At 36.6% G+C, this 23973-nt stretch overlaps 2 protein-coding genes and 1 long non-coding RNA gene across 5 annotated transcripts; 1 reads left to right on the top strand and 2 right to left on the bottom strand.

Moving 5' to 3' along the window:
- The first annotated feature begins 1011 nt into the window (after window positions 1–1011).
- Window positions 1012–9391, top strand: LOC140582846 (uncharacterized). The gene is made up of 7 exons (XM_072707241.1): window positions 1012–2086; window positions 2683–2848; window positions 3385–3473; window positions 6319–6366; window positions 7541–7582; window positions 8915–8958; window positions 9218–9391. Exons 1-7 carry the CDS (start codon window positions 1874–1876, stop codon window positions 9276–9278), a joined length of 663 nt encoding a protein of 220 aa, XP_072563342.1. The 5' UTR covers window positions 1012–1873; the 3' UTR covers window positions 9279–9391.
- A 3582-nt stretch (window positions 9392–12973) lies between these two features.
- On the bottom strand, window positions 12974–20096 carry LOC140583026 (uncharacterized). Of its 3 annotated transcripts, XM_072707610.1 has the most exons (14): window positions 19979–20096; window positions 19245–19477; window positions 18689–18722; window positions 18222–18400; window positions 18037–18130; window positions 17514–17858; window positions 17216–17333; window positions 17049–17140; window positions 16830–16947; window positions 16416–16532; window positions 15710–15901; window positions 15338–15490; window positions 14772–14974; window positions 12974–14183 (listed from the first exon to the last, which is right to left on the bottom strand). In XM_072707610.1, exons 4-13 carry the CDS (start codon window positions 18278–18280, stop codon window positions 14772–14774), a joined length of 1491 nt encoding a protein of 496 aa, XP_072563711.1. In that variant the 5' UTR covers window positions 18281–18400; window positions 18689–18722; window positions 19245–19477; window positions 19979–20096; the 3' UTR covers window positions 12974–14183. The 3 variants fall into 3 exon arrangements, with proteins under 3 accessions (XP_072563711.1, XP_072563710.1, XP_072563712.1); XM_072707609.1 differs by lacking the exon at window positions 18689–18722; XM_072707611.1 differs by lacking the exon at window positions 18689–18722 and having other exon boundaries at window positions 12975–14183; window positions 14772–14968.
- A 99-nt stretch (window positions 20097–20195) lies between these two features.
- On the bottom strand, window positions 20196–21969 carry LOC140583083 (uncharacterized). Its single transcript, XR_011985874.1, has 4 exons — window positions 21876–21969; window positions 21188–21274; window positions 20758–20965; window positions 20196–20343 (listed from the first exon to the last, which is right to left on the bottom strand). It is a non-coding gene; the product is annotated as an uncharacterized lncRNA (long non-coding RNA).
- Window positions 21970–23973: the final 2004 nt, after the last annotated feature.

Consider the following 23973-nt stretch of genomic DNA (forward strand, 5'->3'; position numbering starts at 1 on the left):
CAAAATCTTGTCCGACTTCAACGTCATAAAAGAGGCGTGTTTCCGACGGGAAGTGACGTTTTTCGTGACGTTTTCATCCGAGTTCCGAGTTGAAGAGAAATAATCGAACGCACCATATTTCGAGGATCTAAACCCTTGGTAGTGCTGTCAGGAAGAGCTGATGTAACGCAAATGCAAACAGAAACACAAACTTTTGCGAATAAACTCTGAATAAAGTAAAGAAATAGGCTTTATTATGGATGTAATGCAGATGATGTCATTGTTTGTGGGCTTTAAAAGTTAAAGGGAACATTTTACTAACATTTTACTAACCCTAGTAAAATCATTCAGCATGTGATCGAGCGCGGGAGCCCCGGGTGAGAGTCGCGATACGTCAGATACACAGCGCGTGCATTATAGGCTGTAAAACAGGACTTTTAGTTAGTGCGTTTTTGCACAATTTCATATTTTTAGCTGTTTTTGCGCATTGAATTTCTCGCAAATACTTCCACACACATCAATATAATTATACCTGCCGTTTAGTTCACGGTCTTATGATTCTGATGATATCTGTATGATGTCTATACATCAAAGGGATCCCAAGTTATTAAAGTTAGATTAAAGTGGACGCAATTTGCACCCATTGATGGCAAAAGGTTAATATATGTATAAAATTAATATATTTTAAAAAAACTGAAGAAAAGAAAAGAAAAGGTTTTGGATAGTGGACGCCAGCAATACCCATGAACCTCAGGCTCTGTTGCTATGGAGACGGAGCCAGCCTGCTTTGCGATTGGGTGAATTCTTGTCATTGCGCTCAAACCACCGTTCAGGTAAGGTACCACGCTAAAAAATAATGACCACGTTTTGTTTAAATGTTATAATTGATCCCTTTCTTTGCACTTAGACTCACGTGGTTTTCATATTAGGACAACGATAAAAAGCCCAACCAATGGTTTCCTCATTATCAGCGGGGAAAAAAAAAGCAGTGCGCTCTGGCGCAGAAAGTACTAAAAAAAATAACGAGTGATAACGAGTCACGTGCCAGGAAATCCCTAATATTGATAAAGGTATCCAGCTATTGCTGTAGCTCTGCTGAATAAAAACAGAAACTTTGTGACTGATGAAAGGAAGAAAGACAAATATATGAAATATATGGTATGTGTTATATAAATAATGCAGTGTTTTTGACATAGCATTTATTACAGTATGAAAACTATGAAATATAAATTCTGCCTTATCCTGTGATAAAAATGGGAAAAAATACAGGAGAAAACTATAAAATATAGAATACAAATTATTTGTTATTTAGCCAATTAAAACTAAGATTGGGGGGAAAAAAAAGCATTATGATATTATTACATTTGACATCTATGTCCCCTAACTTCTGATTCTGAACTGACATGAAATAACTTGGCCTAACATTACTACACATAACATTGCCTTTAAATCTGGGATGAGGAAGCCCCAGACACACATTAGCATACAGAAAATAACAAAAACATGATTTTTAAAAATTCATTTACCTTAAGTATTTATAAGAAATTCAGTCACTATAGGGGTACACTTTTTAAACCTTATTTTAACATAACTACTGAACACTACATAATTAACATTTTCTGTTCTCCTTCCAGATCCTGTCAAATTAGTCACCTGTCCAAATCTTGTCCGAACCTGTCCGAATCTAACAGAACCCAAAGGCACTTTTAAGAGCCAAACTCTATCTGTCTATCTGTCTATCTATCTATCTATCTATCTATCTATCTATCTATCTATCTATCTATCTATCTATCTATCTATTTATCTATCTATCTATCTCTGTCTGTCTGTTTATCTGTCTATCTCTGTCTGTCTGTCTGTCTGTCTCTATCATTTTCAGACTCTATCTCTCGCAATGCCAGGTGGGTCTACAAAAAAGATTTGCCCCTTCTGTCAAGGCATTTTATTCTGTGCCCAGAAGGTCTGTTCAAATTGTAAAAAAGAACAGCCTGTGAAGCAGCGGTTCAAGAAGAAGCTTCAGCAGTTTGATAAAAAGCGAGAACAATGGGTGGTTGGCCGTAAGAGAAACCACAACATTGCATCAATCAAGGATGAAGCCATTGTCATGGTATGTCATTTAATATACTGTTTTTATTTCAGTGCTAATACCCTTAAATAATCAAATCTTAGCCTTAACACATCACAGTCCTAAACTACTACAGCAAAATTGGAACACACAGCAAATATAAGTGATAGTTGGGAATTTTGCATTAATAAAAACCGAGCATTATGACAGAATCACAGGTACAATATAATTAAACTTTCTTATTAAGGGGATGAGATATAACAAATGGACTGCATTCATTCTACATTTATAATGTACTATTCAAAGATCTTTACAATGTGCACATGCCAGCTGTAAATGTATGTGGAGCATTCAGCTATTTGGCCATATTATCACAGAGGTTCTTATTTTGAATAAGTCTGTAGATTGTCACTGTCCAATTGTACAGTGGTTACACGGTCTTGCTAGTGTACAGTAGGTGCTAAACCTGAGCTACTAATGTTGCAAAAAGCTATATGATACCCTTATGGTTTCAGATTTATCTTTTTTCTATATAGAAGAATTGTTTTTTGTCTAATTTATTTATTTATTTTTTTCAATTTATTTGCTGTTGTTTTTCTATTACTTTAAACAGCAAATACACAATGTTGTCATTGCAGCTTGAGAAACTCCATGCCATAGGATACAAGCCAGTTCTGCTTCTTGGCAAGGAGACCAAAAAGAAAAAAAATAAGTGTGAAATTTTAACCCCTCGATGCACACTTTCCACCTATGCCAAGGACTACCTTCAGAAGATAGGTTCATTTTATGAATACCTTTGTGAAGGTAAGATGCATGCACTATATTTTATAAAGTCACAGTTCACAACTTGTGTTGAGTATGCAAAAGATTTGTATTAATATTTTCTAAATCTTAAAGGAATGGCTCCCCCCTACAACCTAGGTTAACAGTCATCAACTCTTAACCTTCTTGACAGTAGAAACTTTGGAGAGGTTTAAATTTTTATATAACCAACACGTTAGCACAATACTGATTCTTTTCCCACAATTAAAGTTTTTTAATCCTTTTTTTTTTTTTAAGTCTTTTCGTAATCAGTCAGAATTTTAGGGTGAGCCATCAGCCCTTAAACAATGTTCTTATTCACTTTTCAAAAGAGTGCAAGATTTTGGGAATGATGGGAAGAGCACAACACATGAATGTCAAATTCCAGTTTACCACATTTGCAGTTTGTCACCCACAAACCCACAAAATTGGACTGTATGATTCAAACAGCTTGACACTTGAAACATAGAGGTTAACCATGAGTTTGAACCGTGCCTGTTTTAAGTAAGCAAAACATAACACTTCTTTAACTTGCACAGGTTGGGACCAGAATTCCAGTGACAGTGATGCTGAACTGATTACACTGCACCTCACATCCTGTGACCCAGTAGAGGAGCAGGAGGAACAGGTGATCATTACGGAGGGGGAGGAGGAGCAGGCGATTGTTACGGAGGGGCAGGAGGAGCAGGCGATCATTACGGAGGGGGAGGAGGAGCAGGCGATTGTTACGGAGGGGCAGGAGGAGCAGGCGATCATTACGGAGGGGGAGGAGGAGCAGGCGATTGTTACGGAGGGGCAGGAGGAGCAGGCGATCATTACGGAGGGGGAGGAGGAGCAGGCGATCGTTACCGAGGGGCAGGAGGAGCAGGCGGAGCAGGCAACCGTTACAGAGGGGCCTAAGGAGCAGATGAACAGTATAGAGGGCCAAGGTAATTAGGACAAATTGAAAAAAGTACAATTTAAATTTGTAAAAGCTTGAAGTATGTGAACCATGTGTGACCTTAAATGAGTAGTTCACTTCCAGAACAAAAATGTACAGATAATGTACTCACCCCCTTGTCATCCAAGATGGTCATATCTTTCGTTCTTCAGTTGTAAAAAAAAATATGTTTTTTAAGAAAAACATTTCAGGATTCCTCTCCATATAATGGACTCCTGTGCTGTAGTTTAAATGCAGCTTCAAAAAGCTCTAAACGATCCCAGCCAAGGAATTAGGGTCTAGCATTTAAGGGTAAAAAGTATGTAAATTGTATTTTTTTATTATTTGTATTGTATTTCGCTAGATAAGACCCTTCTTCCTCGGCTGGGATTGTTTAGAGCCCTTTGAAGCTGCATTTAAACTGTATTTTGGAAGTTCAAACTGATGGGCACCATAGAAGTCCACTATATAGATTTTTTTTCCCCAATGAAGAAAGAAAGACATGAACATTTTGGATGACAAGGGGGTGAGTACATTATTTGTACATTTTTGGAAATGAACTGCTCATTTAAAGGGTCATGAAACCATCTGTTTCAGCACCGGTTAGTTCTCACCACAGTTTTAAAAAATGCTACAGAATGTGGGCATGGTGCGCTGCGGAGGGGAGGGAGAAGAGAGACAATATACACAGCCTTAGGTTCAGACGGTTGCATTTCACTCCCATCGAGTTAAAAACACAAATAAATGCACAACCATTTGCACTCTGTATCGAAAACATCTATATGGATGTGCTGTTGCACCTCTATTAACTTTTAAGGCTTATTTTGTGACATTTGTAATCCTTTTGTTAGGTTGCATCAAGGAGCTGTAAAGACTGATTACACTTACTAAACATTTGTCTGACAGTCTGAAGCTTCTGTCATAGCAAATCAACACATGCTGTTGTGAATAATTAAGTGAAGCATCTTCCCATAGGATAAGAATGTGCAGTCTCATAAATAATTATGAGAGATTGACGCGTCATCGAAGTATTATAGTCCTTTGCCACATCACAAACTGTGACGCCAACACAATGTACATTTTAACGCCGGATGATAAAAATAGCGCAAAAAAACTCAAAATGAACCAGTTTTGTCTAACAGTTAATATTAACGGATGATAACATTGTATTTTATGATGTGCAACACAAACACCTCTACTAAAATGTCATAAAAAGAAGTTGGGTTTCATGTACCTTTAACATTACTTGACTTCTAGTGTTTTTTTCCTCATAGACCTTTGTGCAGGTAGGGGCTGCATGATATATCTTTTCAGCATCAACATTGCAATGTGCACATGTGAAATAGTCACATTGCAGGACACATAATGCTAAGTAGGGGAAAATAACTCAAACACTGCATGCTATATCTTTTTTGCTGCATGATACTAAAGTAAAACATTGTTGAAAAATCCATCATGTAATGGATAGGTATGTTTTGAAGCATGGCTGCTGGATTGAGCTGGTCCTTAGCTAGCTACTGTATGAGCTGGTTTAAACTGGTCATGTCATGCCATCAGCCATGCTTCAAAACATACCTAATCAGCTTTTTTTTCCAACAGGGAACTTAAAAGATTCTGAATTTCTATGCACAATCTACAAGAAAAGTGATATTACATAATTAGATGAATTATGATGATGATCTATCTGCATTAGGGGTGTTGGAATAAATTTTGTCATTAAATCGAATGCTAGAAGTTCTATTCTTATGTTTTTGGGTTTTTTTTCATACACTGTTGTTTAGCTGTTAAAGCTTAGTTAGGCAATATTAGACAAACCAGCCAGATTAGCTAGATTTTGAAAGTATCCTATCAGTGCTCACACCAAAGCAACTCCCCCAAAACACATGAATGCGCTCTATGTAACTACTGCTTGTGCACCAACCTTATCAAACTTCTTCCCCATGTCTCATTCACATGTATGAAAACACCGAACATTGTTAACAAATTCCCTCTGAAATTAAATAAATAAATAAACACTGCAATCATGGGGTCACTTTAATCTCTTCAGCTCCCTACCGTTAGTTCACTGCTGGTTGAGCAACATATGTCGGTCCCTCGTAGATGTGTCAAACTTGTATGGACTTACTTGTATTCTACAGACACACACTCCCAATGGTAGCTGCCAATGTTAATATGCTGGAACAGGCCACTGCTTATTACAAACCTTCGATGAGACTACATTTCAGAATTAACGATATTAGGATAATTTTAATATTTATGTCTTGCTATACAACACTATTATTTATCCACCCCTTGCCAGCAAATGATCAGCACTTGTTAAAACAAATTGGGATTATCACAAACAGTATGGACATAAGCAAGATAGCAAACACATTGGGTTACTGAATCAACATTAATTCAAGCGCAATAAAAATGCAAGTACATTTCACCTATTAGTACATGTACTGCTGCACTGGTGTGATGTTGTGATGTTGATGTATTTAAAATAATATGTTTAAGCTTTATTGTGTATATGAGTGATTTTCTTTCTTCAAAACCACTGCTTTCTTCACAGGGTCAGCCATGGGCACAGTTGATCTCAGTTGCAAAAAGAGAAAGTCAGGTATGTAAAATGTTTGTAGGGTAATTATTGGTGGTTCTGGTAACTATATATTACCATAGCTCACTAGTTAAGAAGATTCTTAAGGAATTGAATTAATTAATTAAATTGAATTTAAGGAGACATATTATGCTCATTTCAAGTTCTATATTTTTATTCTGATACTCCACTAGAGTAATTTTACATGATCCACAGTTACAAAAAATCCTTATTTATCTTAAACTGGGCCTTTTTGCAGGCACATAGTATGTCAGAAACAAGCCGTTTTACATGGAACTATGGTTACTATTCTAATGTACATTATATGCAGGTTCTAGTTCTAATGAGCCTGCAATGTGATGTAAAATATGGAGCCAAATATAAACAGTGTGTATGCTGACACACATTTACTATAAGACAGAGGATGGCCTTTTCTCATATTTTGGGGGTCTGTAGACGCACCAGGGACACATACAGTCATGAACCAAAATATTGGCACCTCTGCGCTACTTCTCCCGGAAACTTGTTGTAATTATAAAATATTTGCATTGAAACATCAGAAAAAGCCAAATCTGAGACACACTGCACAGATCTCAAAAAATGTACTGAACAAAATTGACGTCCTCAACTTAATATTTGGTAGCACATCCTTTGTAAAAATAAAATAACTGAAATCAATCACTTCCTGTAACCATCAGTAGGTTTCTTACAGCTTTCTACTGGAATTTTGGACCACTCTTCTTTTGCCAACTCCTCCAGGTCTTTCAGATTTAAAGGGTTTCTTCTCCCAACTGCTGTTTTGAGATTTCTAGACAGGTGCTCTATGGGATTTTGATCTGGACTCATTTCTGGCCACTTAAACCTGCTTGAAATATAATTATTTCTGAATATTCTGAAAAGCTGCCAATAATTTTGTCCAGTCCATTTTTGGAATTCTGTACAGAATGTCTCAGATTTGGCTTTTTTCTCTGCTTTTTTGTGTTATTCCAATGCAAACAATTTGTAATGGCAATCTGAAAAAAGTAGTGCATTATCTGACAGAAATGCAGGGATACCAATATTTTTGTCCATGACCAAACCAGTCATGTTGAAATACACACACACACACACACACACACATTACACAGTGCATTTTGTCCTTTTTTGTTTTGTTTTGTTTTTTCCCATGTGTATATTTGACTCTTCTTCTATCCCACAGAGGGACCAAGGCATATGCCTAAGAGGAAAAAGCTACAAAAGAGTAAGTGCATGTAAATGCAATAATCATTGCCTCCATCAATGTGTTCACATTGCTATTTTTACCCCTGGTTATTTACTATAGTTTATTCCTGTCACGTTCAGCCCCGAACGATCCTCGTGTGTGCCACGCCCCCTCGTTACCTCCTGTCGATTCCTGATTTGTTACCCCTGTGTCTAGTTAATTCCAACCGGTCCCGTCTATATTAATCCACTCTCTCGTCTGCTTGCCTGCCCAGCCGCACGTAACAATTCCATTGTTTATTTTTATAACTACTACAGATAATATGTCCTAACAGACAAACTATAAAATCCAGCTGGCTTAATGTGTAAAATATGACCAAAATGCATTTCCAAGCAGTAGAGAAAGCTGTGGTGTAGTATTCTCAATTGTGAGCTTTTTTGCTCAGCAGTAGTATGGTTATGGTCAAGCAAGCATACCACATTGGCGATGAGAGTAGTTTGTTTCCATGGTACAAGTTAAAATTGGTTCAACTTTTGGTTGGTGATAAACGTCACTTGTCATCCTTGCAGGTGTGGTCACTACTAATGTCTTCAGAGTTGTGTGTATTTTGTTCCTACTCTAAGAAATATGTGAAATATGTTTTTGATGTTTACAGATTGCTCCTACCACACTTGTCTAGAGGCTTTCCCCATCAGGAGTGTAGTAAGAGAAAGAGTGAGAAAGGTTAGACAGCCATAAAAGAAACACATAGTGTAGACCACTGATCATCAACTGGCGGCCCGCGGGCCGGATCCGGCCCACTGAGCCGTTCAATCCGGCCCGCGATTGGATTCTAAAATTGAGTTGAGGCAAAATATCTATCACTCCTAGTGGTTGACTGTGGTATAGGTATGGGAGCCTGAATCAAATGCCTTCAGTTTTGTAATGAAATGTAAAAAGTATAAACATTAAACATAATGTTAAGCCAAAATTAGATTTTTATTTGATTTTCTTCTTGGGGGTCCGGCCCCCAAGGAGACTGTCTGGTAAAACTCTGGCCCTCTGACAAATATAGTTGATGACCCCTGGTGTAGACAGTATGCAGTGTAATATATGATTTAGAAACTTTCTTGTGTGTTGGCAATACATACCATAACTGTTAGGTAGGTACTTTTTTTGTGTTTAGTCTTTTTGAATTACAGATTAGGAAGGAGCTTGTACTGAAAAATTGATGATTACATGCTGTAAATACCAACAATGACCCATTTTATACTGTATCAGTGGAACTCAGTGCCTATAACCAGACATAATATCCTTATGCTAAGAATGAAATGAGTGTGTGTATGTATGTGTTTGAAGCTGTTCTTTTTTAATTCTTTATTTTCTTGATAGGGCAAGGCAGAAATATTGGTTGACTGGGAGCCCTGTCCAATATGGCACGTATTCTTCTGTTTTTCCGCTTTATTGGTTAATACAGGCATTATTCATTTACTTTATATTTGTTTTTTTTTTACAATAATTTCTTAATAATCTGTTTTGTCACAAATGGTGGTGGTACTTCATTGATGGAAAATGAAACGGTTATGCTTCTAAAAGGCATGTTCTATAATGATGTGTGCTTCACAATTGTTAAATGTTTATTTATTGGAAACACCCAGTAATGAAAATAAATAAAAAATTCCCTTCTGTTTTTAGTGGCAAGGAGTGGGCCCATTCCTGGCAGCCAAAGGATTCTCCTCAGATTGAGAAGAAATAAAATGTAGAATTTAAACTAACATTTTGGTTTCTGCCTGTTTATTACTGTTTATTACATTGTTGCCTGTTTATTACAAGGTGTAAATCCCCAATAAATCTGACACATATGGCCAGTTTCCCAGTCAAGGATTAAGCCTAAGCCTAGACTAGCTTTGAGTTTCAATGGTGAATCTCCATTGATACTGCAATTTAGTCCAAGACTAGGCTTAATCCTTGTTTGGGAAACTGGCCCATAGAGTTTAGTCTCAAGTAGGATTAAAAAGAAATGTACTTAATCCAACTCAATTTCATTTTCAGATGTTATTTGGAAACGTGTTTTATATTTCATGTGTATACATTGTACTGAATGTTGTTTTATTACAGTTGACATACAACTTGATTTCATGTTCTGTTGTCTCTGCTTTTCAAGTTAACAACATCACAGACCACTGTTAAGACCTGCACTAAAAAAAGTTTAGAGCTGTTCCACTCTCTGCTGCTGACAGTTGTCATTTCAGGCAAATCGATGCGACAAAAATTTTCAGATCTTCCACCTCATTCACCTCCAGTCCTCATCGTATTCAGCTCGCAGGGGTCCTTCCACTGTGCTCATTAGGAGCTGAGCTCTACATTCATTCAGATGTCAGCATTGCTATTCACCCCTTCACCACCACCAATGTCTAGACACCATGGGAATATTCCTTTTCATATCATGCATTTCTCTTCTACTTTTCAAATACTGACGTCTCCATGTGGTCTAATTGCCAGACTATATAGTTTTAACTTATGCACCTTGCCATATTTGTTTGATTGCTTTTTAAGCCTGCCGTCAATAATTAAGCAATAAATAAGTATTTGGTGTATTTTCACTTGTATTTTTGAGAAAGACCACAAATACACTATAACACCTATACATATTAATAATAATAAAAAATGGCAGTGATACTGTTGGGCAAAAGAGTAGAAAAAAGAAACAACCAACATTGAGCATATTTATTTGAGGTATTTGTTTAACTTTACATCAGTTGTTTTAAGTGGATTATTTTGAAATGACAGTTTGGAGTGGCATATAAATTAATTATAAAGATAATTATCTGGATCACTACTAGCTACTAGAATTGATTTAACAGTTTTTGTCACTAGACAGCGTTTGAAGGTCTGGGGAGCAGGCTACACACATTCAAAAGTCTTTATTATTTGGGTTTTGTTTGGCTTATTGTTCCTAATGCTTACATATTTATAAGTGCAGGGGCAATTTATTAATTTTTTGAGTGGGCTAAACAAACATTTTCAGGCCATAATTACAAAAAAAAATGATATGAAATTAAATAATATGTTTCGGCTGAAAGATATGTTTTATAACCCCATTTCTACCCTGAAACCAGAAAGAACTACAAATATGGCGGCTGATTTGTACGCTCCGTAGGAAGTTCTATCACGCGTTTCTAGTGGGAATTGTAGTTTATAAATACAATGGAGACGGTCCTTACTCGGTTGTTACTCGGTTGTTCTACAATAACAGTTAAATATCACCGATGAAGTGACATCCTCACGATTTTTTTCATCTTGATCATCTAAATGCATTATAATGTATGTTTCAGCTGTAGGAGATTGTCTACATGTATAATAACGATGCATTTTATAACCCTAATTCTAACCCTACTCTGGAAACTGGAAGAACTTCAAATATGGACGCTGATTCGTATGCTTAGTAATAAGTTCAATGACGCGTCTCTACTGGGAATTGTAGTTTTTAAATACATTGGTATATTCCCCATAATTAGAGAATGGCAGTATTAAATTGCATGTACTTCTAGGGTATATAAGGGGGTGGGAAAGACACACTGGTGTTATCAGATTGTAAAAGTATAATTTTTAAATGGGGAAAAAATGCTTTTTGGCTATTTTTGACAGCGCCCCCAGTTGGTGCCCAATAGTGACTATGCTCACATGATAGCTGGGGCCCAGAGCTCACCATAACAGTATTTCCCATATCTGTAGACCTTCTTGTTGCTGGATTATAAACCTTCAAACATGGTCCGAGGTTGAGGTTCAAAGGTCAGAATTTAGAAAGCAGGAGCCATGTAGAATCTTTATACTGACATATATTACTCCCCAGGTTGAGACCTTTCGAATTATGTATTTGGTTTAACTCTACAAAAAAGTTTTAATGTTCTCATTTCATTTACACAAGCTGTCCCAGACCTGGTTTCAGAGAGCAACTTTGAAGTTCCAGTATATAAAAATAAGTCTTTTGTTTGTTTATTTGTTTGTTTTTCCATTTAATGTCGAAATAGTGGCCAAAATGGGTCACCTTCAGAGTTTATACAATGACAGAAAAAGTTTTATCAGCCAATGTATTTGCTTTAGTCCTACAATAATGTTTTAATGGACATGACTTTGCCCAGGCATACCTTCACAGAACCCTTTGTCAAATTACTCAGGGTAAAACTTACATGGCCAAACTTTTAACCTTATTTTCGTGATGGTATGAGGGATCTATGTGTTCAGCCTCAACCCAAGTACTTCAGGTCTTCCCACACCGCTGTAGTAATGCACTTTTAATTAAAAAAGTTGATTAATTTTGCTCACTATTTCTGCTCGTGAGTTCATAGTTCATTTAGCTCACTAGTTCATTAAAAGGATAAACCCCTAGAGATGACCGTGTATTTTTCATGGGGGTCGTCCTTAAAATATGCAGAAACAACTGTACATAAAGCAAAACAGAAAAAATACAAAAACACTCACATACACAGACAGAAACTCTGTCAGGTCTAGCCACTCCTCACCACACTAACTTGTTCCCCTAAAAATACCAATAAAATACTAATAAATACTAATAAAAGCTTTGCAAGCATTAACATGCATATACACATTACTAAACACATTACTCAAGTTTAATTGCATGCAAGACCAGGTTGTTGCCATTTTTATTTTTACATTGTAAGGAAAAGTCGTCACCTTCATTTATACATTGCTTTTAAGAATACAGTTTGTCTCAAAGCAGTTTTACAGTATTAAATAGGAAAATAGCGTGTCAGTAATGCAAAAGGACAACAGTAAACACTCAATTTTCATTCATAGTTTATTGATTCAGTGATGCCATCATCCAGCTCAGTTCAGTTCAAATACTGTATCTGTACAATCAAGTTTACGATAACACTGGAAATAAATTGAAAACAATGTGCTCATCTTTGGAAATACTTTATTTTTTGCCGTTCACAACAATACCAGTGAAAATACATCACATTATGTGTATGCATATTGGTTAAACAAGCCTTAAGGCTGTATTTAATAACAATGGACCATGTGGCTCGACCAAGTTATTTGTAAACTGCAATAATATACAACAAAGTAAAAAACATATTTTTTCAATTACATACTATCTAATCCATTATTCTAGTACTTAATATAAGTGTAATGTAGAATGTGCTTATAACAGAGTATCTGAAGGATTTTCCAAATCAAATGTAAGACTTTTAAGAAGCTTTTTAAGACCTGCACAAATAAAATTAAAACCATGAGTTAATGAATAAGCAGGGCAGGGTGTCTATGGTAGCATTAATCTGTAAAATGACTGTAAAAAGCACGATTTAATTTAGATACATACAGGTTTTCACAAAAACCAAAAATTTTGTAAAATGATAAACTTCTAAAAATGAGTCAAAAGTATAATTTGTCATATTTAAATCATTATTGTCAATCATTTATATTAATATAATAATCAAATGATTAATATTTTTTATTATTTATTCATATCAATTTATTATTTCGATTCTTATAACACATTAGCATGAGCTGTCAATCTACCAGTTCCCATTTACAACTGTGTGTTTGCGGAATAAATATATTTGTAGATTTTTTTATTTGGTCTAAACTAAATCCAGACGGGTTTATTAAAAATGCAAATTCATTTTTCTATCAGCAGGCTTCTACACTAAGGGCATTACACAGAGCAGCACAGGACCTGACTTTGAAACATGCAGGAATTATTTATTCAATAAAAAAAGTAGGGCTGTCAAACGATTAATCGCATACAAAATAAAAGTTTAAGTTTGGCTAATATATGTGTGTGTACTGTGTGTAATTATTATGTATGTATAAATACGCACAAATTAATGTATATATTTAAGAGAAATATGTTATTTATGCATGCATGCAAATAATCTTGATGAATCGTTTGATAATTAGAACTGACTTATGGTCTTAACTTCAGCAGAGCTAATTTAATTTTTTAACTGTGTAAGGACAAAACGGACAGTGACCATTTAAAATTATTTAAAAAATAATCTTTAGGAAAAAAAATTATGTTTTACTTCAGTGGTGCTGTAATATAATGTTACACAAGAGTTATGTCCTATTAGACACTCATACCCCTATAATACCTCTACCCCCATACCCCTATAATACCTCTACCCCCATACCCCTATATCCTACAACACCCCTCTGGAAAAAAAGGCATAGACCCTCTGCTGCTGATGCACTGCAAAATAAGAATGTGGGGAAAATGCAAGTAATGAAGAATTAACTTTTACATTTCAGCCTAAATGTGGTGATAGGAATAACAGCATGAGTCACCAGTCATCTTCATTAATTTGCTTACCAGATGTCATGGCAATCTGCCCAACAGTCATTGTCAAAAGTTTAGCATTGGGTTTTACACTATAGGAAAGGTCGCAGGGTCACCGCAATCAACGGGAGTCTCTTCTTTTCTTTTCCTTCCTTTCCTATAGTAAGGTTTATGCATCTTCAAGAAACATTCATGTGCTTAATAAATTGCTTGGCAATCTACAGATACAGGCTTATTTTCAACAATATATAATGCATTCAGATTTTGATGTGGTTAATCAATCAGCGTAGTATCGGCAAATACACAGAAACTGGGCAAGTCCATTTCCTTCAACACAGTCCTTTGTGCAGCTTCCATCTGGAGAAATACAGAAAAACAATATGAACAAGGTGTGTAAAGCATGAATAAATACACAAATAAATTATGAAGAGTAACAGTAATGGGGATTTTCCATCAACAAAGCTTTGATCTCTTGAAAAAGCATGGCTTGAATTAACAATAACTTTCACTACAGGCTCAAGCTGTTCCACTTCCATAATTTAGCCATGTAGAGTCAACGTTGAATTTAACCAGGCTTGAATAAGCATGTATTGTGGAGTACACAGGCAGCCCTCAAGAGCTGAGTCAACTTTTAAGGCTTGTGTCCTCTCTTTCCTCCGTCCAAAACCTCAACCAGCTGACAGTTTAGTGACTTAACCAGCTGAATTTGCTACAAGCTGACTGGCTGTTGAAACAGGTGCCATGCCTTATATTCTATAACCACCATCTGAAAGTTGACAAGCTGAGTTGCAGCGACTACATCAGCCATCTTGAGTCGACCTGAGACAGGCCAGTTGATGTTCCTCCAATGTTCCTAATCCAGGCTTTTCCTTAATTCACCTTGATGGAACATCCCCGGGTCTATTTTTGAGAGCAAACAAACATACATATGAATAAATTAATTACCTAAATAGTGTTTTCTTCTTCATCCTCACTGGTGTCTGGACTACTGAGGCCACTTTGATCTTCTGCTTCAACATGTAGAAGGGCAGAGGCCTCAGGGCCTAAAGCAGTCTTGTACTGTTGGAGGACCACTTGCAACCTTTGTGACACATCTGACAGTCTTCTTCTTAAGAGACAGCAAAGTCCCTCATTTCTCTTGTCTACATCTCAAAAAACAAAAGAGATACCATTAAGGACAAACAAAAAGTGTTTTGTGCTGCAGCCAATGTCTGATAGCTTACATCTTTCTTCTTCATTACAGATGTGCTAAAGTAACACCTTGTGTAGCATTCAAGAAGTTACATTGATTAATTTCAGCTTCCCTGTAACAGCCACAGAACAAATCTCTTAAGCAAATGTAGACTTGATACCATATTGAACAACTATAATCCCCTTTTTATTATGTGCAAGCCAAATGACCATGGCAAATAGAACAATACCTGTTCTACTCCATCCGAGTTCTATGACCGAGACTGAAAGTTTTTTTTTAAATTCATACTTTAAATGAACAGAGTTTTTATTCAACTTACCCTCCTCAGCTATCTTGTTCTTGAGAACCACTGCCAGACTCTGCAACCATGTGCAGTGTTGTGCCATCTCCAACACCAAAATGCTTTTTTCCTCTTGTAATCGCATTGTCAACATCACTTGGTCATGCAGTTGTTTCTTGATTACAATGTTTGCTAAAAATCAACAACAGTTAAATACATACATGAGACAATCTGTTCATGAGCATAACAACACACAAACATGTACTTCTTTTTTTTTAAAGTCAAACTGATACTAAAGAAAACTGAAAATATGTGCATAAACTAAAATGACAACACTCAATATGTTACATGCATGTCTTAATTCAGTGTACTGTAAATAAATTCTTGTGAAGCATCTGAAAACTGACATACCACTGCCATGAACCTCCCACGGCCATATTTGAGACACAGTGCTCTCTCCAGCCAGGGAATGCTCCACCACAGCTACATCAATGTTACTGGCAGAGTCTAGTACAAGACCATTGTATTTCTCAATCTCCTGAAGAAGGAGCTTTTTGTCTTCTGCCAGCTTCCTTCGAAGGCGGTGGCGAAACTTGCTGCTGTCTACAAAGACAGGAGGTATAGATGGAGAGGTTTGTGACAGCACTCTCCAATAAGAAAAAATATACCGCACCCCAAAGAAATTTAAAGCAAACTACAGTAATTGAAGTATGTGAAAATTTCAATTTATATTTACAATCAAGTAAAGTCCAGTGTGTAACATTTACATTCCTGAATATAAGAATTGCTGTGCTTTAATTACCTTAGAATGGGCAGTTTTTATCTAAATACAGTCCCCTTCCACGGAAGCCACCATGTTTCTATGGTAGCCCACAACAGACAAACAAGCACTGGCTCTAGATAGGACCACTCACCTTTTCTCGTCTGCCACAGTACTTCTACTACAGCTTGGAAAGGGAGATGTGAGGGGAGTTGCTTGCAATCTACAACCTCACCGCTAGTTACCACTAATTCCTACAGACTGGACTATTTTACATACATGTATTACATGTATTTTTTGGATTAGGGTGCACACAGTAGCTTGAATATATCAACCTATTATATTCTATAGTTATACCATTCTGACGGTAAAGGGTTGTCTTCCGCTGCCTCACACTAAGGTAAAGCCCTTCAATTGACTGCTGAAGTCCTCTGTGTGTGGCGCCTTGACTGGCATTAGATGTATCTGGTGTCTCTGTAGAAATAATAGTGACAGCAAATTAACTGTTAAAACAACACATAACCGTTTCAGTGTTTGAATTCGTATTTGTATTTAAAACTTAATCCAACTTCACTGAACTTGGTATGTGCACTTCCTGCAGGAAAACTGAAATACCCAACATATATGTGGCAGAACATCTGATGGTGACATGTAGTTTGCTATAATCCATAGATGATCAGCCTATTATCTTTAGCTGCTCTTTAATAAAAAAAAAAATCAGATAGCAGTGGAAAAGGATATTTGCTGTTTCTTTTAACTTGTCATGCTTACCGCCAGCTGCCCATTCCTTCACATCAGAAAGCCACTGTGACACCACTTTATCTGTGCAAAGTAACTCTGCTTTTAGTTCAGCTAGCCTTGCTGTTTCATCCTGGAGTCTCTGACAAGTCTGATAAACAGTGATATACAATAATCAGGACTTTGTATGATTCAAAACAGGCCAAGTGCACACAGCAAAAGGATACACAAAACACATAATAGGAGATTTACCTTCACATATCTTGTGGAAAGTGACTGATGTAGAGAGAGACTTTTTTTGTGGTTCCACCCCATTGCATGCAATGTAAGCATATCCACCCGTGCTGTTTAAAGAATATAATGAGGTCATGATGCTTAATCTAAAAAATATGCAAGAATATTGCAAACAATCTGATTACCTGCTTTGGACATATATTTGGTTGTCAGGGCACAACGTGAGAGGAAGCTGTTCACTTGCTCTACCTCCTCACCGGCGGTTGTCCCTGCTCCTTCCTGGTTCCTACCACTCCACTTAATCTATTAGTAAATTCACTTTAATTACATGGGTACAATTTTCCTCAAAGGGCTTTACAATCCATACAAGAAATGATTAAGCTAAAAGGCAATATAGTACAGTGTAACCCTTCATATCAATTTCATATTATTAATGTGCTTGTAAATATTACAAATGTACACATGATGTAATATTATACATACTTCACACTTAGTAGCATGGGCTCGAGCATGCATCACACTGAGGAAAGGTTTCATTGTGGTCAGCTCCTGAAGAGCAGGAATGACACCAGCAGCTTTCTCCAAGTATGGCCAATATTTGCAAGCCACATCCATTGCAAAAAACTGCGCTTTGGCTGGCATGAGCTCCTTCTGAAGATACAGAGGGTAGGCAAATATCTCCCCTCTGTACATATTAAGTGCTTTCAGAAGAAATCCATGGCGACACACAGCAACCTCCATGCCCTCTTCATCCAATTTGGAAGCCCTCCTCGATGTCTCCCTTGCTGCTGTCCACTGGGAGTCCCCACATGTGCCTTTTCCCTGTGTCTATGACACAGATACAGTAACAAACACAACAATCAAATAAAACCAGTGGTGTTATACAATATATACTGTAGCATTTTTTCTCTCATTTTGATTTTGGAGAAGTTGGTATGCAGAGGTACAGTAGTTGAAGTGGGAAGGAAATCATGGTCAAACTTATATAGTTATATTTAAAACTTACATTTCTTACTGCTTTATGTATGGTGTCTACAAATCTAGACACCGCACTGTCTTCAGCCACAAAGAGCCCCTCAAAAAAGCCAGGATCATCAGAGCTGAAGGAGGAAAAATGGGAAATCCATTGATTAAATATATAAAGTAACTAAATAAATCAGTAAAAAGACTAGAAATAAATAAAAAGACCACCTTGTCTCTCTACGAAAGCGATACAGCTTTCTATTTCCATCAGCAGAAACAGCCAACATTTCTGGCGTGCAGGCTGGGCAGGTGAAAGGAGCACCACAGCAGAGCTGGTCTTCCTCAAATGAAGCATATGAAAACTCCAAGAAGCTGCGCTGTAGTGCATCACCATTGATTTGTCCAGTCTGGAAGATATACAGAATGAAATAGTATATGTCATGATGTCTGCTTCAGTGTTGGCCAGTAACTAGTTACTAATAACTTAGTTACTGTAATAATATTACCTTTTCAGTAACTAGTAGTGTAACTAATTACTAATGATGATTAATTAATAATGATTTTAGAAACATTACAGTTATCATCCATAAAAAAATGGTTAGTTACTTAGTTACTTTTGATGCCTCAACACTGCTGATTTAAAGTCCAACAAACAAATAATTCCTAGATTTATTTTCATAATTTTCACAACTCACACATGCATGTGATGTCCCCAGTGCAGCAGGCAAGCTTGAAATATGGAAAGCTTATAATCAGTAGATAGAAATATTGTGCTATATTGATTTTGTCAGGAAAAAAAGATGACCTGAGCACTGTTGTGGAAGTTGTGACTTTACTTTTCTCTGGCATTATATCCCACCTACATCCCTCTGATCAGCATGTGGTACATTATATTACTATAATTAAAAATGAGAGTAATACAACACTTCTACTTGAATGTCACTACCAATCACTATTAAGTGTCTGTAAAAACTGCAATCCAATGTGGATTTTGGCCAAATGATGAGGCAGAAATATGTTGTTCTAGAAGAATTTTATGTGGAAAATACACAGTTACAACTGCTGTGGGACGTGAAGAAAAAAAGTAATGTAACTAGTAAACGTATTACTGTTGCCAGAAAGTAATAAGTAAAGTAACAATATTACTTTTGAAAGGAGTAACTAGTAATGAGTAATACATTACATTCTTTGAGTAACTAGCCCAACACTGGTCTGCTTAAGAAATTTTATAATATGAGTAATTACACTTACTCTTCCGCCAATCTTAGTGCGATGCTCCAGCAGCTTTGCGAAGGCTTGTCTGGAGAATCCCGGAGAGATTACCTTGAGTTCCTGAAAAGAACTCAGGAGGTCCAGTGTATAAAGTGTGGAATTAGTCACAGAGGCTGGCCAATATCCACTCCTAAGGAGGTCCTTCAGTTCAGGGGTCCACTGATGCTGGCACGTTTGACATACATATAGTGGCTGATGCAAGTCAAAACGTCCTTGAAACAAAAAAGTACATTTAAAAATTAATTTTACAACAGTTACGTATAAAACTTATAAAACATTTTTTTTTCGGTTGAAACTCTAAAAATAGTTCAATTCAAAACTACTGTTTAGTGTAAAACATGTTGAAGATTAGCAGATAGGCTGTCGATTCAATAAATGATGAGCTATTTCCTCAAAAAAGCTGTTTATTCATCACAGTGAAGCCTCTCCTCCTTTGACATCTGGTCTCCTTTTCTACACCGCAGCTTTTTTGGCTAAAGGTTGCAGGCTTGCCTTCCAGTGGCTTTGGTATCACACATCGTTTACATTTGTCAAATTCACTAAATTCTAACAGCTGTGATAACTGGACTAACTGTCTTTGTTTTGGCTAATGACAATACCGTGTACTATACAGTACCATAGGTTTTGACATGACTGCAATTGTAAGCACAATGCCACAGCACATTAAAAACATCAAATCTACAATAGAAATCTAAATAGTGAATTGTTTTTACCATTGATGGTAATTAAAATTACTGGTTTGCCTGGTAAAATGGTGAAGTTGGTGCTTTCACAGGAGCAATCTGGCACCTTCACAGTCGGCAAAATGCAAGCTGGAAAACAAAAAACTCACTAATTTAGATTATTTGTAACTGGCTGCAGACACACATGAACAGCAAAATGATGGCTTTCGTGAGAACACACTATACCTTGCTCGTGGATGCGATATCCATCTTTCCCTTTAATGGCATACATGGTTGGTGGAATGGCTTCAAAAAATCCATGAATGACACATTCCCTGTTGTGGAGTGGCTGTTTTTTGTGACGTAATACATCACACTCCCCACAGAACCACTCCTCGGGAAGACACTCTGTGCACCTAGGGAGAAAAAAAAATAAAGAATTCTAATATATTATTTCAGGTGAATAACTCACAAAGTATAACACACTCAATTTAAGCTATTCCAAATTTAGTTATACACTAGGTTTAACTGTACTGTGTTTAGCACTGGCACCTTACAGCAAGAAGGTCCTAGATTTACTTTTCTCATAAATGTGGTTCCCATAAATGTGGGGTGACCAAGTCTTATACCACCCTAAAACACATGATTTTATGTGTTTTTATGTGCTGATTTTACTTTTGTGGCACTTTGAGATTTGTTTTAATGAAAAGTGCATTAGAAATAAAATTTATTATTATTATTATTATTACATGCATCCTAGCCTATATAGCACTTTATTTCTCAGCAAGCCTAAGCTGGGTAATCAAAGTTTAATATTCATGAAAACCAACCTAATAACAGCAGGCTCATGGCAAAGCCAACACAATGGATGACCAACAGCCTCTTTTGCAATAAGGCATTTTAGGTGGTACGGTCTTGCTTCTTTCCAGCGATCTGAGGCTTTCTGCTGCCGAAAAGACCATGATGATGCAGAGCTTCTTTGAGGCTCAGCAGAAGGATAAGATGCCAAAATATCAGAGAGCCTCTCCATATTTTTTTCTGTAAGGAAAATATAAAATTAAGTCATAAGGGTCAATTTAGATGAGGACCAATTAAAAGCCAACTAATAAATATTTCGCATAAACACATGATTCCATGATTCAGTTCCAAACTAGCCTAAATACTTAATAAATTGTGTTCTTAATCCATTTACTGCACTGTCAGTTTTGTCTAAGCAGTTTGTCTTTAATTATACATGGTTTCTAAATGGATGTGATTTACCAAATTCCTCTTGAGGATTTACTTTTGCTGAGGGTACAGGGACGTCCACACTGGATGATGAGGAGTACTCAAGAGGAGGGTGTGTGACTGTAAAACAGTACACAGAAGAATAATGTTATACTATCATTGTATTCATGTTTTGTTTTTTCAACCCAAAGCTGAAAATTTTGTAAAATCAGACATATTTCTGTTAAGTACTTGGTAATGTCTTCTACAACAGGATATATGCCGAATGTCACCTGACCAAACTTCAAAACAGGTATCATTGCTTCCGCTTGTCGGAGAACGTGTTAATACAGTAGCTGTACTGTATTATGGAGATATCGATGGACTTTTAAGGTAATCAGTTAAACGAGTTGGCTGTTTTTATTGTTGACATTTTTTTCGATTTTTATATATAAATGTTAGTTAAATGGACATTGGTTAAGATCATCTTTAGTGTCTACTTTGAAGGCAACTTGAGTAAAATAGCTTCATATTTAACGAGACATATGCAAAACGTGAACCAGAAGCAACGAAAACTGTTTAGCAGAATATGGAAGTCTGTTGTGCATAACCACTATAGTGCTACCAAATGGTTTATGTACGTTTTAATGTCTTTTAGATAATGGAACATTTTAAACTCTAAACAATTAATTACAGTGTTCTAATTTGATTTGGTTCACCATTTACATAATTCAGACATAACCTGGAGCTGAAGCTTGCCGTCGCCCTCCTTGCCTCCCCCTTGGCTTGCCGCGCCCTAAAAGGTCCCTTCCGGAGGTCTGTGGAGGGTCTCCTTCAGAGCATGCATGTTTCCTCTCCACAGATGATGTCTGTGTGTTGGAGTAAAAATCTCTTGTAAAACTGATGTTGTTAAAGGTACTGGATCCAAAAGACAGGTAATTAGTGAAATGAAAACACAACATAGTGTGTTAGTAAGGTTTTGAACGTGTTAAAATGAGCCTTGCCATAGATTATCCAAGGCTCTGTAACTCGGAGGGATGGAGCTCCATTCTTTAATAAAAAATTCTCTCATTTACATTCGCCAATGAGCATTATAGGGTGTCAATTACTTAAATTTACCATGCAATACACTTACATGGCATATCCTGCACTCGTCCTTCTTCTACATTCAATACTTTACGTTATCCTCCATTCGCATGCTCAAGTATAAAATGATTTAGGTATATAAAAAAATCTTACCATGGCTTCAGCTAGAGCATGGTCTAATTTCAGTTCAAGAGCCATGCGTCTCCCCTCTTGGTAGTGGGTATCCTGTGAGTCAAGTTTATGTTTGGTCGCCATTACAACACAAAAAGATACAGACAGATTAAGGACAGACAGACTGACAAAGATGGATATGACAGACAAGTAGATGGAGAGTAAAGTTATAATAAAGAGTGAAAGATGGATAGAAATATGGTTAGTGAGACAGATGAGTACAAAGGTTGCAAGAGATAGACAGATAGAGATTGATGTATAGATTACAGATAGATAGATAGATAGATAGACAGATAGAGTTTGGCTCTTAAAAGTGCCTTTGGGTTCTGTTAGATTCGGACAGGTTCGGACAAGATTTGGACAGGTGACTAATTTGACAGGATCTGGAAGGAGAACAGAAAATGTTAATTATGTAGTGTTCAGTAGTTATGTTAAAATAAGGTTTAAAAAGTGTACCCCTATAGTGACTGAATTTCTTATAAATACTTAAGGTAAATGAATTTTTAAAAATCATGTTTTTGTTATTTTCTGTATGCTAATGTGTGTCTGGGGCTTCCTCATCCCAGATTTAAAGGCAATGTTATGTGTAGTAATGTTAGGCCAAGTTATTTCATGTCAGTTCAGAATCAGAAGTTAGGGGACATAGATGTCAAATGTAATAATATCATAATGCTTTTTTTCCCCCCAATCTTAGTTTTAATTGGCTAAATAACAAATAATTTGTATTCTATATTTTATAGTTTTCTCCTGTATTTTTTCCCATTTTTATCACAGGATAAGGCAGAATTTATATTTCATAGTTTTCATACTGTAATAAATGCTATGTCAAAAACACTGCATTATTTATATAACACATACCATATATTTCATATATTTGTCTTTCTTCCTTTCATCAGTCACAAAGTTTCTGTTTTTATTCAGCAGAGCTACAGCAATAGCTGGATACCTTTATCAATATTAGGGATTTCCTGGCACGTGACTCGTTATCACTCGTTATTTTTTTTAGTACTTTCTGCGCCAGAGCGCACTGCTTCTGCGTGTTTAGCGTTCCATAATGTTCACATTTTGTCATTTTGGCTACGACTGAAACATAAGGTCATGATGATTGAGATAAAATCACCCTTGACCCACACAATAATGCAGTGCTCCACGGCTTCCACGCTAGGTTACCCTTCAGCTAATATAACCGAGAGTTAGCTTACACTAAAGTTTGCTAGGCCGTTTAGCAAATGGAGCTAATTTTACAAGTGTATGTTTTTTTTCCCCCGCTGATAATGAGGAAACCATTGGTTGGGCTTTTTATCGTTGTCCTAATATGAAAACCACGTGAGTCTAAGTGCAAAGAAAGGGATCAATTATAACATTTAAACAAAACGTGGTCATTATTTTTTAGCGTGGTACCTTACCTGAACGGTGGTTTGAGCGCAATGACAAGAATTCACCCAATCGCAAAGCAGGCTGGCTCCGTCTCCATAGCAACAGAGCCTGAGGTTCATGGGTATTGCTGGCGTCCACTATCCAAAACCTTTTCTTTTCTTTTCTTCAGTTTTTTTAAAATATATTAATTTTATACATATATTAAC

The sequence above is a fragment of the Paramormyrops kingsleyae genome, chromosome 25, assembly GCF_048594095.1.
Source record: "Paramormyrops kingsleyae isolate MSU_618 chromosome 25, PKINGS_0.4, whole genome shotgun sequence".
Lineage (NCBI taxonomy): Eukaryota > Metazoa > Chordata > Actinopteri > Osteoglossiformes > Mormyridae > Paramormyrops > Paramormyrops kingsleyae.